This window comes from Carlito syrichta, unplaced genomic scaffold (assembly GCF_000164805.1).
Source record: "Carlito syrichta isolate Samal-C Ts95f unplaced genomic scaffold, Tarsius_syrichta-2.0.1 Scaffold313117, whole genome shotgun sequence".
NCBI classification, from domain to species: Eukaryota; Metazoa; Chordata; class Mammalia; order Primates; family Tarsiidae; genus Carlito; species Carlito syrichta.
Window position 1 is genome coordinate 85739 of NW_007257213.1, and position 15779 is coordinate 101517.

Genomic DNA, 15779 nt, shown 5'->3' on the forward strand with positions numbered 1-15779 from the left:
TGGTTATTTCCCACTAAAGGGGGAAGGGAGATAAATATTGATGAATTATTCCATTAAAAAAAAAACCTTTTGTTAAAATAACTTAAGGGAATCAATCCTTGAATCCCACTGTCTCTGTTTCTCCCAAACAAAATAACACATACCAGTATAAAAATTCAGCATGCCCTAAGAAACTTAAGGGCTTCCGTTCGGTTCAGGAAGCATAAGGGACAATCTATCACATAGGTTCCTCATTGCAGAAAGTAAAAGGAACGGCACGAGCTTCTGATAATTGCAGGAGTACTCTGATCAATCTGAAATGGGCTCTAATTCCAAAAGTGACACTGATATCAAATGCTCAGGTTATGAAAAGTTCCCTGCATTCTAATTTTTTTTCCTAATAAAAATGGAAGCCTTCTTGCTACGATTAACTCTTCAACTCATTATCTTAAGAGAGTTTCATTTATAGTAAGTATAAAATACATTAAATATCGGTGATACTACTGGTAACTTACAAAAACTAATTTATGATGGAGCATTAAGAGTTCACCCCTGACCTTGAAAAGTAAAAGTTGGATTTGGAGACTGTGACAGAAAAACCTGTTCCATACTACCGCTGAACTCACTACACCATCGCTGCTAAGGAATATTAAAAGAGCGGCTCAATCATTGCCATTTGGGTGGCCTCTTAACCTAAAGCCTTGTAATGGATATAGGATTTTCCGATCCTTCAAACCAATATCTGGGTTTACCTTCTAGAACTATGAAACCAGTTCCGCAAAGGAATAAAAATATGCCAATACTGTATTAAACAAATGACACCTTCCAAAAAGATGGAACCCAGATTGCGCTATGCCTACGAAAGAAAGCTCACAGCTCTTCATTATGAAGCGTCTTTTGACAATTTCATAACACTACGGATAGGTAAGGGCTCTGAATAGTCGCCCAGAAGACTTTCTCTGGATTGCTAGCATTCACTCGACAAACTGTGCCTTCAAGCGCCGGAGTTCAAGGAAGGTCCCCCTTTTGCCAGGCTGCTCAAGTTTTATCTCCACTAAGATCAGGCCGCCTGCGCGCTCTCCTACATCACCTTCAGGCACCGAGGAGCTAACCCCAGCTACTGTTTGCTTCCCAGTACTTGTCTCGGTGGGCACCTAGTTGGGAGAGGCATTTAAGGACCCAGTTGGGAGAGTCTTTTAAGGACCCAGTTGGAAAAGGATTTTATTTTTTCTCTTTTGAAACCCAAATTCTCTATTGAGATTAGCACCACATGCATACGAACTCTATGAAGATTCGCCTTTCTTCCGGAGTTGGAGCACTTATTTATAATTCTCTGACACATGCCTTAACATCTTCTGAATTCCTAGATAATGTCTTCTTCCCCAAGAAAGGAAAAATTTTACCATTTGGAATAGGGTTGCTATTTAAAGAACTCTGAAATCAGAACGAAGAAAAAAAAAACTAAAACTTTTTTTTCTCATGCGCTCTGCCAAGTTCCATTGCAAGTTCCAAATATTGTGCAATAATTTGGAAATCCAGTTAACGATGGGAAAAATCGAGCCACTCCGAGTAGGAAACTTGCAAGGGATAAGTCAAGGAGCGGCACCCGCACGCACGCCTGCCCGGCGGACGCTGCACCCCAGGGCGCGCGTCCCTCCCTCCCCAGCGCTCCCAGGGAAGGCCACGCTTCGCAATCGATTTCACACACTGTCACTCGTCCTTTCTTCTCAGCCTTCTGGTAAACTAGTTTGGGACCTTGGAGAGCTTAGCGCTGCTGACTTTGCATGTGTTGTGCTCAGATAAACTCGTGCCCCCAAGTAACAGGACCAAAAAAATGCTGCACCGCCGAGGTTGGTCGCGGGGAGCCACAGGGGGTGAGGCGCTCCCCATCTTCCCCGCCGCCTCCCCGCGGCGCCAGGATCTCCCCTGGCATCTCTTCGCCCCCTTTCCAGCTTCGCGCGCACTCCGGCCCGGGCTGCCCAGTGCGCCCTTACCTGAGCTGTCACTTTTCCTCTTGCCTCCGCTCCTCTTCTCCGCCTCCGCGGGTGACAGCGCCTGGCGGCCGTAGTCCCCCGGCGCGCACGCGGCCCCGGTTGGGGTGCTGGAGCCCAAGCTGGAAGAGTTGGAACACAGGACAGGCGGGCTGCTCCCCAGCTCCGGGGGCCCTCCGGAGTCGGGCTGGAGGCAGAGGCTGTGCCGAGCCGCGCTCGGCGGGGAGGACATCTGCGGGAGGTGCCAGTTGGTCTGCAGAGCCTGGTGCTGCTGCTGTTGATGGTGGTGGTGGTGGTGATGGTGGTGGTGGTGGTGCCCCCTGTGATGCTGGCTGGCAAACATGCCCTCCTCGTTGGGGTATCCCGCGATTATGCAAGACGAGGAAGAAGTCGAGAGCTCGGGGTAGGACATGTGGTCGGATCTTCCATGGAGGGCGAGGGAGGACTGGGAGAACGGGTGCAAGCCTTGCGCGGTGGCATGAGGGCTGCGCAGGCAGCCAAAGAGCGGGTGTTCCATAGCATCCAAGTCTCGGGTTCCAGGCAGAAGACTTCGCGACGGTCCCAGACGCCACCACCCTCTGTTCTTTTTCAGTGGCAGCCGTGTGGCTTGTCCCCCCTCCCAGAGCAATCGCCGGGCGCGCCCCTGCAGAGCTCGGATAATCCGGGTCCTGAGCCCTAGCAGCCAGTCTCCTTCCCAGACCAGCGGTCGGACCTGGAGGAGATTCCTTGAGCTACTCAGATGTCAAGAGTGGGAGAGGTTGAAGCCAAAAGAAGGTGGTCCCAGAGAACTGCTTTCAGGGGGAAATGGCTCTGGGAGGTTATAAATAGAGTGTAATGTGAGCTGGGGGCTGGCTTAGGAGCCCAGCGCTGACCACATGCAAACTCCCTCCAAAACTCCCGCTCAGTGTGCGCCACGCGCTCCCGGATCCACTTCCTATCGCCGGCTGGATGGAAGCCGCTGGTCCACGCCCGCCCCACCCTGCCAGCTCCTGGAGCTGCGAGCGGCGCGCCCAGCGCCTGCATCCCGCCCAGCCCGGCCGCGGCTCCTCTGCAGTCCAGGCCAGCGAGGCCCCGCACCCACTTTCCGACCCGCTCACTTTTCCCTCTGGGAAACGTGACTTGTCAGTGCTATCTGGGGACAGTCACCTGCAGGAAAGCTAGGGGTGCGCCTATCCCTTGAGGAGCACAGAGAAAGTAATGAGGTTAAGGGCAAAGATCAGAACTAGTTTGTTCCACGCTCGGGTTTTGCAAACTTCGCATCTCCTCGCGTCCTGGGCGCCTCCTCAGAACGCCTGGGTTTTCACGGCTGGTGTCTGTAGGAGGGTTGTTGGGGGCTTGGGCGGCAGGTCCCAGGCTGCAGAGATGTGTCCCGCGGCCTGGAAAGGGCGGGGGGATCCTGGTGCGGTGCGTGAAAGGGGAGAGCAATGCGGAGACAGTTACGGATGCTCGCGCCTGGCATCTTCACGTGCGGTGCCAGCTAGAGACTCCCGCCCCTCTTTCCCGGTCCCGCTCAATTTCCTAGCCACTTGTCCCCCCAGCAGAAGTTTTCCTGGGTCAGGAATATCCCAAAGCGATTTCGTCCGGGTCACTTGAGAAACGTAGCATGTGTAGCTCAAGATGGGATGTGTAGAATGCACGCATTTTTCTAGCCTTTCCCCTCCGGAGCCAGCCCAGGTACCCTCATTTCCCTCTAGAAATCCACTCTATGTTCCGTCCAAAAATAAATCAGTTAATTGCACCCCTTCCCATCACCACAGTTCCATTCACGGAGAACGTCTACATTTCGATAAACCCCAAAGCTCGCTAAGCTTGGCGCTTCTCATCTCCCTGGTTACAAAATTGTGCATCCCTAAAACGGAGTTAGAAAACTCGCCACCCGTGAATATGCGACAGCGAGGGCTGGGCTTTGACACTGCCCCTTGCTTGGGGGACGACACGATCTGCTGGGGTAGAGTCGTTTACACACCACAAGCCAGTAGCGCGTCCAAAGCAGGAGGAACGGCCAGGTCCCGTCTGGGGACGTGTGGCATCAGGAGAAAATCTGCAGTCACCTATTCCGCCCGGGGCCCCAAATGCGCCACCAGCAGTGTCGCCCAGTTATTTTCATTGTCTCAGGTGTCCAGAGAATGGTGGCCGGATCTTTGAAGTTGTTCTGGGATTAATGGGTACAGCAAAGTGAGCTTAGACATCTGGTTTGAATTAGGAAAAAGTATTGATTAATCGCGGAGAGGTGTCCCCAAGACAGACCCTTTCGCCTCGTTCACTTCCTCCTGTTTAAGCCCAACTGTCTCCCGTCTTTTAAGCCTCGGTACGGGAGAGAGCCTTCGCGATCACATCCGTGTGAAAGATAAAATTGTTTTCCATTGCTAAGAGGTGGGGTGGAGTGGAGTGGGGGTTGATCAGGAATTCTGAGATTTGTAAGCGCTGCTTTCTTTAACGGAAATTGAGTCCTATTTTGAGGGAAATTAGTTTTGCAGACTTCGTTTAAAAAAAAAAAAACTAAAACTTTTGTTCACCAGCTGCTCAGCTTTTCAGTCTGGGTCTGAGCTGGAACCTGCTGCAGTCTGACGGTAAGACTTTCTTTGCTGATGTTATGAAAACCGAATATTGTTTTAGACTTAGAATGGGGGGTGATTCTCCAGGTTGCACGTTTCTAAGGGTTTTAAGCGCTTGCAGGATGGTGTCCAGGACTTAGATCTTAAGAATATTTCTTCCGGCCACACCCCACGCCCTTGGCTCTTTAAGAATAAAGGGGGGGGGGGGAAGTATAGTCCTCCAATATTGACAGAATATTTTTTGAATTTTCATTGTGTTTATGGTTTCAATATGTGCTCTGATATTAAAAGTTGAAGTACAAAGAGCCACACTAAACTTCTCCAATTCGTGTAGCTCCTCTGGATTCTGGGGGAAAGCATTAAAGGTTTTATTTAAAGGGAAATTTAGGCAACCATCTCAATAAACCTAACCAGAAATGTTCACCAAATATAAAGCTGTAGAGAAGGTGGGACAAGACTGCCTAAAAGTACACTTGATCCGAAGACATCCATAGAAAACATCCATGATGGTCCTTTTGGTTTGCATTTCATTGGTGTAGAAAAAGCTAAGCAATTATTACTAAATGAGTGGATGTGAATTTCAGTGTGCTGCAGGTAACCAGCAACTGGCAAACACAAACATTTCATCTGTCCTCACTGCCACTTCTTTCTGAACCTGTAGACTGCCTGTACTGGCTTTTTTCTCACTCACTGTGTCAGATGTTAACGACATGTCCAGAAGTTTCCCTACAACCTGCCTCTGTCAGTCAGCCTCTTGAAGGAACTATGGGGTCAGAAATCTAGGCAGGAAAAATTAGAAAAGGTTAGAAAGGAAGGATGTCTCTTCCATAGGCATGCAATTAAAACAAAGCTAACAAGAAATGTCTTTTTAAATTGAAGACACAAAGCATTTAATGTCAGTAAAAATTATGAAGTCCAGATTTCTAATAGAAAGGATAATATAAGGAAAATGAATTTAGAAGGGGGAAAAAAGTGTGATTCAATGAAGGAGTAAGAAGGAGATTTTTCTTGCATTCTATAATTAAATATAACTTTTTACTTTCCTCTGAATTTCTAAATATACACTCATTAACACATAAAAGTTTTTTAAACTTTTACTTACTAGAATACTTGGAATAAGATAGAATATTGATTTTTATTTCTTAGGCCATTGAGAAATTTTTAAATGTAATAAGGGGAAAAATATCCCTAGCATGTCTTATAATAGTTGCTTCAGTGTTCATATCCATAAAATACAGTGTTGAAAGATGTATTATTACCTTATTATACCAAGAAGAATAGCAAAAATTATAAAATTTCTATATAACAGTCATTTAAAACTATTCATGGTATAGTTTTTATCCTATATTTGCAATATACTTGAGTTTTTCAAGAAAATATTGTATTAGTGCCAATATTTCATGCATGGTTTTAACATCAAGTAGTGTATTATAAAGAGTTTGTGAAAAATGTTAGCTATTCAGCTCTTGTAGGGATCATAATCATAATTATTTTAAACATATGCTAGGTTCTTTAAACTTGATTAATGTTAATGTATTGTTTCCTCTACTTAAATGAAATGACATTCAATAGTTAAGGCAGAATTTTTTAAAATTAGTACTATTTTATTTTAAAAGAATACAATTCATATTAACAATCAAATACTTATATTTGAATTTTGCTTTAGGACTCATAATGATTCTTTTAAAAGTTGCCATTCTTCTGCACATTTGTGATATGAGGTATGATGAAACATAAAATTTTAAAAATTAAATATGATAAAACTCTCCTTTAAATTTTACCTGATAGATAAATTTGCCTTAGTAACATTTAGTCATGACATATGTGTGAATAAATTAAAACTAAAATTTGTCACTGAAATTTGACTGACAATAGAAATATTATTTCTGCTATATTTCACCAAAAATAGTAGCTATGTACTTCAATTGGTTCTTCTTAAATAAAGAATTTTGAAGATATATTCAAATATGCTAAATACCCAATGGTAACTTAAGAGATTTACGATGTACTTCATTTTATAAAACTAAGGAATTACCTTTCTCCAAGAGTTCCCCATTATAAAATTTAAGGAGCAATGCTTGTTAGTAAATCTGCATACTTGTACAGATTTTTTAAATGTTGTTATTTTTATATAACGCTAATTGGTGCTTTCACAATAAAACTTGTTACATTTCTACATGCACTAAAGGAAGTAAATACTTAAAATACTACCTCTGAATGGTAAGACAATATCCAACATACTTTGTTTTTCTAGTTTCTATGTCTTCCTGCATTTAGATATATGATTCTTTCAGAAATGAGTGGTTTTCCTCAAATCAAGTATCTCATAATAAATGACACTGTATAAATACTTAGTATAACTCTGCCTAAGGCAACGACACAGACAAAATATTGTATATAAAAATTAGAACTACTTAACAGATAATATTCAGAAAGCCAGCATGAAATATAGATTATTACTGATGCAATTAAACTTAAATTTTTGATTGAATCAAAATTCAAAATATATGCGCTCTTTTATACTGCCAATTTATTTTCCCATACATTTATGCATTTTACAAAATTCTAACGATTTTCTTTTTCATTTTCTTTTTTTTTTTTTAATTTTGCAAGGAGGGTTAAAACTGGGAAAACATTAACTACTCCTTAATTCCCACAACTTGTAACTGGACTTCCTTCTGTCCACCTGTTTTAAATCCAGAATTGTTAGATTGTTTCCTTGTAATGATCAACTAGAAAATAATTAATTCCTACATTTCACTTGTATTCACTTTGTATGTTAATTATATTGGTAACTGCAGGCATTTTCACAATGGTATAGTTGAAAATTGTCTCCTTTCCATATTTAACAGGGAGATACACAAGCTAATGCAAGGAAGTTCTAGAAATGCTATAGGTTACATTTTCTGTAGCATCAAACTCATAAGCATTAAATTTCTATCCACAATTTAAGGGAATTTAATCATTTATTTCTCCCATGTCATAAAAAGCAATGATATCCTTTTATATGGATTGAATTTGAACTAGTTAATAAATCTCAAAGAACAAAAATTCAATCGAAACTACAGATGGGATTGTAAGTAAAACCTTAGTCTTCTGTTTTAAGTTTTTGGACTTGAAGCGTTTAACATAACCAATGTCATTTTGGCACTATGATAAGTTTTTCTTTTCTGTTTTTATTTTTCATACTGCATCAATTTGTATCCCATTTTATTCTTAAAATGACTTTTCCATTTTGGGCTTGGGTTTACGATTTGAATCACTAAAAACCTCCGTGTTTTAGCTGTTAGTATAATTCCCCCAAAATATTTAATTGCACATTCTAATTTTATATGTCAGACTCAAAAAAGAAACAACAGCTGCCTTTGATATCAACATTTTGTTTATAAGAATAAAAGAAAAATGTTGTATATGTGTGTTCCAAGCAAGATGGAAAGTTAAGGACAAATACATCATCTTTTATTTAAAAAAATTAAGAGCTTTATATTAGCACTTTGACTCAGCTCAGACATTTTAAAAACATTTTGAGGAATGATATGGAGTATTTTACACAAGGCAATAGTTATATGGAAATGGATAAAAACAATGATAATGATTAAATGACAGCTATCTACTTATGTCTCAATTGACTTAAGAAATAAGAAAGATTGCAGCAGGTCAGAACAGGTCAAAGGAGAACCAGAAGAGAGTCTTTAGAAGGTGAAAAGGCAGAAAGTCAGAGAAGCTTAAAGATATGAAAATTTTTTTAATGTGTTAATGCAAATAAGTAAATTATTAGCCACATACATATGTGATAATGGTTAAAAGATACCAGGTACATATCTTAGTTTAAATTAAATTTAACAAATAATCAGAAAGGTTCATATTTAACATAGCATATATATTGTTGCTAGAAGTAATAATAATGAAATACTACTATTCTGAGAAACAGTTTCAAATAATCAGTGTGAAATGTGGATAAAGATATGATCACTGTCCAGGCAAGTGAAGGCTGCTGAATGACTGAAGTTCTGAAAAATCACTGCCCTTATGTCTTAAAAATCTGTAACCTGAAATCCATTGTAGTAAAAGTTTTTATCTAAATTTTATATATTTTCAAGGGTTGGTTTTTTGTTAAGTTTGGGTAATCATGTATGGAAAGGGAATAAGCTGATTTTCAACAGCTGTGAATGGCTGAGAAAATGAAGTATTAGGCCAACTGCACCCTGGAGCTGCTCAAACAACAAGCAAGAGAATTCGGTAGAACCAAACACCAACCTGAACCCAGAAGGAATACCAGCTCTGAGCCCAAAGGCCCAGGACAAGGCAATTTCTCATACCACCGGCTAGCAGTTGTTTTCACCCACAAAAGAAGCTGTGATCAAAATAAAGCTTTGCCTACACTACATAAGAGAGTATAAATACTAGGGGGAACCTCTTCATTACTTGAATGACTAGAAAAGACTCTCTTATTTGGCATGCTTTTTTCATAACCCTTGTCCTATAAGCTCAAAGTTGCAGGACCCTACCATGGTTCAGTTCCATATTTCTGACAACTAATTCTTGATGGTGTAAATAATGAATGGGCAGGAAAACAGTAGTGATTAAAAAAGTCAGAATATTCTTGCTATACTTCATGATAAAATATAATAAAATTTACTTTGAAATCTTAACAGATTTCAAAGGTTTCTTGTGAAATTAATGAATTTTGTATCGGTTCCATGTTAAAATAACCATTGTCAGATATATTGGGCTAAATAAAATATATTTTTAAAACTTATTTTAGCTTTCTTTTTTTACTTTTTTAGTGTAGTTACTAGAAAATTTAAAATGACATATGTGGCTTATATTGTACTACTTTTGGACAGTGCTGAGCTAGAAGATGTCACTTAACTTTCTCTCACTTTTATTCCCTCCCTTGAAAATAGGTACCAAATTACATATATATCTGTCAAAATGATGAAGGGCCTAAAGTCTGTCTGTAATTTGATCCTCTTGGCCGTGTGAGTAGAAACTTCACAATGTGGTACCACACCTGGAAACCTCCAGAACAAGATCTCAGCGAAACAGGAAATTCCTAGAACAGCAAAACATCCTACTTGAAGACGTTCGGTTGTTCCTCTGTGCATCAGGAACATCCTTATTAATTAACTGTTGATAGGCTTGAAAGAGTTTGTTTGGAAACAGCCTTTGTGAAGAAAGAAGATATAGGTGTATTATTCAGGATGGATAAGACAAAAGAGTGTCACAAGTTGACCTCTATATCTTACTACCATAAAAAAAATTAACCTCTTACTCCTGCAAATTCTAATGCACGAGGGTTTGCTCTCTAGGCAGCATCTGATCTCAGGAATTAGTCATCTCAGCATGTGTCTCCAAGACATGACACGGGGGGGGGGGGGGGGGGGGGTGGAGAAGAGGTGGAGGGTCACATGCCTGGTTTTCCAGACTCTGATGCAGAAGTAATGCATACCATTTCCGCTTAAAGCTCATAGACTGGAGCACAGCCATGAGAGGACTTGAACATATTCTGGAGATCATGGATATTTGGTGAGCAGTAAATGTTTCTGCCATATCAGACTCTGACCAAATTCAAATTTACTCCTACCTAATTCACATCAATAAATTATACATTTCTTGAGTCTTCTTGGCATCTTATATTGGTATTTTCTAGCGCAATATATGGCACAAAGTAAAAACTCAATACATATACTCAACAGAGCATTTAGATCTAAGTTCACTTTATCATCATGTAGAAGAGTATAACTACTGCTACAACTGCAAAGACAATTTAATTGATCAAATGCTTATTCCACCTTCTGTTTTTTTTTTTTGTTTTGCTTTGCTTTTTGTTTATTGTTTGCTTGCTAGTTTTTGTTTCTTTTTTCTTTTTCTTTTTTTTGCTCTAGAGCAGAGGTTTATTCCTACTTTTTATTTGAATCATAGTAACAGTTGTGTCCAAATGCATTGACAGTGGTTCAGATACTTTGGGGAATCTGCCTATAAGTTTCTGCAGTCATATGGTGATGCCAGTGTGCCATATAATATATTTTATTTTCAATTAATGTATTTTGTAATGGTTCATAGCATGGACTTAGAAACTGATACTTTGGGTTGTGTCTTGTTTTTGTCACTAGCACTTTGATTGTGGTCAGGTTAATTAACACTTTTTTGTCTAGGATTCCTCATCTCTAATATAAAGGTGTTTCTTTCTATAGTTTAATGTTGACAAGTTAAAATTGTATGATTCATATATAATTCAAGTAGCAAGTCAACTGATGTGTAATGTGTCTATAAATGTTAGGTATTATTGTCATTATGATAATTTTTACTATCAGCATTATCATCAATCCTCAAGCCTATGTTCTGTCTAAAAAAAAAGCCATGCTCTCCAGTGAACACTATGATATCTTGAGGCATCTTGTCTTAGACATGATTCCAAAAATGTTTGTTGATTGAGTAAATAATGTGCTAATGATAAATGTAACTTTAGCTATCCCAACATCGTGAATATAATGATCATACATTTAGGTTGCAAATATTTCACTTGAATTTTCAACTTCCTTCAGAATAAGATTAAAAGAAAAACTCTCAGCATATAAAACCTGGAATTTGTGATGACTGACAAAAATGCTTCAAACAACCAAAGGACTGTTAATTTCTAAGGAAAAAGCTACAGGTCATTACTTATCTATTGTAGTTTGGAATAAATTTATAGTGGTATTTGTCACCTTTTGTTCAAGGGTAATAACCAGTACTTTAACAACAGAGGTTTAGTGGGATAATAATGACTAGACTAAATTTACCCTTAATTATGGTGATATATGCAACTCCCTTAGCTTCAAATAATTGAACATATTAACAATGAAATAAAATATTCCTAAAACAAATAACACAGAACTTAAGATTTTTTAAATATTATTTTTACATTTTATTTTAAAGACGTGGGATACAATTCGGGGTTAGGTATACAAATGTTCATTACGCAGGTATCCTTGTTGATGAGGTGTGCCTCTCCTTCCTCTGGAAGTTTCCCTTACCTGCCAATCCCACCCCCTCCCCTGGCAGATTCCCACTACTGCCAATCTCTTTCTTATAGTATTATGATAATTAGAAATTAAGAATTAACATTTCTTTATATAACTTATGCTTGAGTCATAAAGTAACTATATATAAATGATGCTGAAATAAGCTCATTGTGCTGTTTAGTACTGATTAAATGTATATTGAATCCCTTTCTAGTTTCAGAAGGGTTTTGTGGTGATTTACAGTAAAATCTGATAAAATAAAATATAAACATAAAATAAGATGACAGATTAAATGAAGACTAAAATAAAGTTTATAGATTACCGACTAAAATGTAATGTAAGATAAAGATATGAAAACCTTCTAAAACAGTAGTTTCATAACCTTAATTATTTTTTCCAAGGTAACACATTCTAGAACCCTCCAATGTAGGGTGTACGTTGAGAAACAGAGCTATTAGGATGGATGCAGGTCAAGGGGACTCAGCCCCACTTGCTCAGTGTTTTTCTGTCTCCCCACAGACCACAAGTTCATGTGTGGCACCTACACAGGGACAAATGAATCTTGGAGTACAGCCTGAAAACCACTCATCTCTCCAGCATGTATAATCCAGCCAGTGAAATGGCCCCTCAAATGCCACACCTGTGTTTTCTTGTTTTATTAACTCATTTGATAGCCAAATTCTTTTTTAAAAATTTTATTATTATTGTGTTTTTAGAGGCAGAGTTTCACTCTATCACCCAGGCTAGAGTGCAATGGCGTAATCATAGCTCACGCAGCCTTGAACTCCTGGGCCAAGCAATCTTCTTGGATGGGCACATTCTTGGGGCAGATATTTGGACAATATTATTTTTCTTTATTATTATTTTTATTACTAATAGGCAAGGTCTCGCTGTCACCCAGGCTGAAGTGCAGTACACAATCATAGCTCACTACAGCCTTGATCTCCTAAGCTCAGAGGAGCCTCATGCCTCAGCCACCCAAAGTGCTGGGATTACAAGTGTGAACCACCTCGCATTGTTTTATTTATTTTTATCTTCAAGTATCTAGTCATTAATTCTTCAGGTTTTCTAAGTTTTGTTTAATATATAAAGTTAGATTGCCAAAAACCATGAATGTAGAAGCACTTTTAGTGGAGAAAAATTTAAATATCTTTGTATTTATCAAGAGTCTATTTTTTTTTAAAGAACATCTCTAAAAGACTCGAACAGAAAAATGCTACTTAGTGGAATCTAAAAAAATAAAATTCCCATATAATTCAAAGCTAGAAAAACAGATTGTTGAATTTAAAAATAATAAATATGAATTACTGAATTATCAAAAAAGAAACATATATGATCAAGAAATATAAAACAACTGCAATCTTACCTGTAATAAAAATTCAAGTTTAAAAAGATAGCATTTTCAATCTATCAAATTGACAAAGATTTTAAAAAATACATTATGGTGACAAGGAATTGGGAAAATAATAATTGTTATACACTTCTGGTAAGCATGTACTTAGCATAGGTTTCCTAGAGGAAATTAGCAGTAAGTAAAATGCTATCTTTAATCCAATCATTGCAGATGTATTAATATATTCAAAGGAAATGATCAGCTATATCAAAAAATTAATGTGTAATTAATTTCTGAAATTATATTTATTATGTTAAAAATATATCAAGCCATAAAAATTGATTAAATTATGGTGAATGATTATGGTAAATACAGTGCAACTATTAAAAATAATAAAGATTATGAAAAATAATGAGAAAATAAAATAATAAGAATATGGAAAATGTCATTATATAATGCTAACACAAAAAGCAAGTTACAAGTATGTGATCCAAATACACTCACGTCATACATGTTTTGTTATATATATTAAGTACATATATTTAATATCAAAGATATACTCAAAATAACAACAATTTGAGTTTATTAACATTATATCCAGTTGGTGAGATGAGTGGATACTTCTCTTATTTCTTAAAAGTTTCCAACATATTTTTACAATTTTTTTAATAATAAACCTATACACTTTATAATCAAGAAATGGATTATTTCTAAGCAATTATAAGATGTCCTGTGAGTAGAAAAAAACTTAGTGGTTTGAGTCAACATTTTACATATTCAATAAGTGCATTATATATAGACACAACTAACACATAATTATTGATTGACTAACAGTTGTGTTAAATGCCTTGATTATCTTTACTGAATCTTGGCTTTAGTAACTCTTGTTCTTCCTAAATAGCATCCATTACTCTAAACCCATATGGTTGTGCCATTTCCAATTTGGAACTAATTTGAATCAACTCAAATGTGAAAGATTCAATTGCCAGCCTATGCAGTAAGGTGAAGCGTGTGGGGTGCATTACCACTAGGACCAAGAATCTACATTAGCTGCTTTGTAATGCCTGGAGCATAACCCGGGGTGTTGTCTTGGACAAATAGTCTTTAATAGTTTGAGTTATGGTAAATTTGAAACCAGTTCTTCTCCCATATGTGAAAGTAGAGACTGGGTAAAGGACCTTTTAAACTTTTTTCACTGGTAGGGTTTAATCATTAGTGGGGGTCAGAACAGTAGAAGATGTTCTTGTATGAAGGCATGACAAGAAAAGGTTAGAGTATCACATGGCATCTTCTATCATCTAAGAGGCATGAGCCAGGCAGGGCTAAAGGACAGGTTTACACAGCTCAAGGTCTTGAGATTGTTACACAAAATTTCCAACAGTACTCATAGCATTGCCTCTTCTCCCAAGGTGTTATCATTTTGCAAAATAATTTTACTAACAATGTGAAAACAAACACATTTAAATTTCTAACATTTAACTAAAACAATTTTCTTTTCTTTTCTTTTTTCTTGTTTTTTTTTTGAGTTGGAGTCTCACTCTGTCACTCAGACTGGAGTGCAGTGGCCGCTCCCAGCCACTGCAGCCTCGACCCGCTGGGCTCCGGCGATCCTTCCGCCTCAGCCTTCCAAGTAACTAGAACTACAGGCGCGTGCTACCACACCTGACTATTTTTGATTTATTGTAGAGATGAGGTCTCGCCAAGTTGCCCAGGCGGGTCTCGAACCCTCGGGCTCAGGCAATCCACTCACCTCAGCCTCCCAAAGTGCTGGGATTCCAGGCTGAGCCCGGCTAATAATTTTCTTAATACTGAATACATTGTATGAAAAAAAAAAACACATCCATTTGTAGTAAAGAAATATTCTCTTTCTGTTTTCCTCCCCCTCTTCCTTTCTCTTCTTCCCTCTTACTCCTCACCCATACCTCTTCTCTCTCTTTCTGTCTGTCTCTGTCTCTGTCTCTCTGTTTTTCTCTCTCTCTCTCTTTGTGTGTGTCTTTCTCTAACATATGACTTAGATATTGTTACTGTTTTCAAAATACTCTTGGCATAATGAAAGCTTAGTGACCATCCATTGAAATATAAAATTAAAAATAAATCTTAGACTCAGATGGAAGGGATCTTAGAGATCATCTGTCCAATCCTCTTTATTTACAAAGAAGGATTCAAAGGGTATTGACAACTTATGAAAGACCCATAAAATTCCAAGTTAAATTGGTAGCAATTTAACAAACTGTGATGACAAAATTTAGAGCTCATGTAGTTAACAAACCTGATGCATTTCAAAGCAGCATTGGTATTTGCAATTATTTCATTATTGTCAGTTTTAAATTCTCATTTTGAATCTAGAGTTCTTTCACATTTCTAGTTATGTATTTTATTTAGCTGAAGAGGGAGAAACTGTGAACCTAAATTATATTCATAAATATAAGAATGCACAAAAATCGACATGCGTAACTCTTACAAATTGTAGCACAATTCGATATTTTCCAAAACTCTTTACTAAAGTGTAATATATACGTAAAAAATAAAATGAACATGGTTCTATTTTGCTGAGAAAATTGCCCTCAGAATTTCTTTAACAAAATAGACCCAATACAGATCTTTGGTCTCAAATGTACAGAAGGAAAAATAAGAATTTTATAAATTTGACTGTGTATTAATATTATGACTTTCACTCCAAATCTCACCAGAGTTGTATTCAGCCAGTCTACAATTGACAATCAAAGCAACTCATCTGGTACCTTTGCCTTTGTAGAGGACTATAACGTGACTGTAGCCTCAAAGGAACGATAATATCACTCAATATTATTACAGTTAATGCAAAATTTGTTTTATACTTGCTTCAATGACAAAGTTTATTTAGCTGTTCAAAATTTGACTCAGTATTTCTTTTTTTTTTTTTTTTTTTTTTTTT

General features: G+C 38.0%; 1 protein-coding gene across 1 annotated transcript in view; it reads right to left on the minus strand.

Moving 5' to 3' along the window:
- The window catches only part of MEOX2 (mesenchyme homeobox 2), a 72508-nt gene extending 69742 nt beyond the window's left edge, over window positions 1–2766 (minus strand). The window contains exons 1-2 of the mRNA XM_008070137.1: window positions 2650–2766; window positions 1974–2510 (exon numbers count right to left, since the gene is read on the minus strand). Of these exons, the coding sequence (XP_008068328.1) occupies window positions 1974–2487 (514 nt within the window). The 5' untranslated portion in view covers window positions 2488–2510; window positions 2650–2766. The remainder of the gene's footprint in view (window positions 1–1973; window positions 2511–2649) is intronic.
- Between the last annotated feature and the right edge of the window lie 13013 nt (window positions 2767–15779).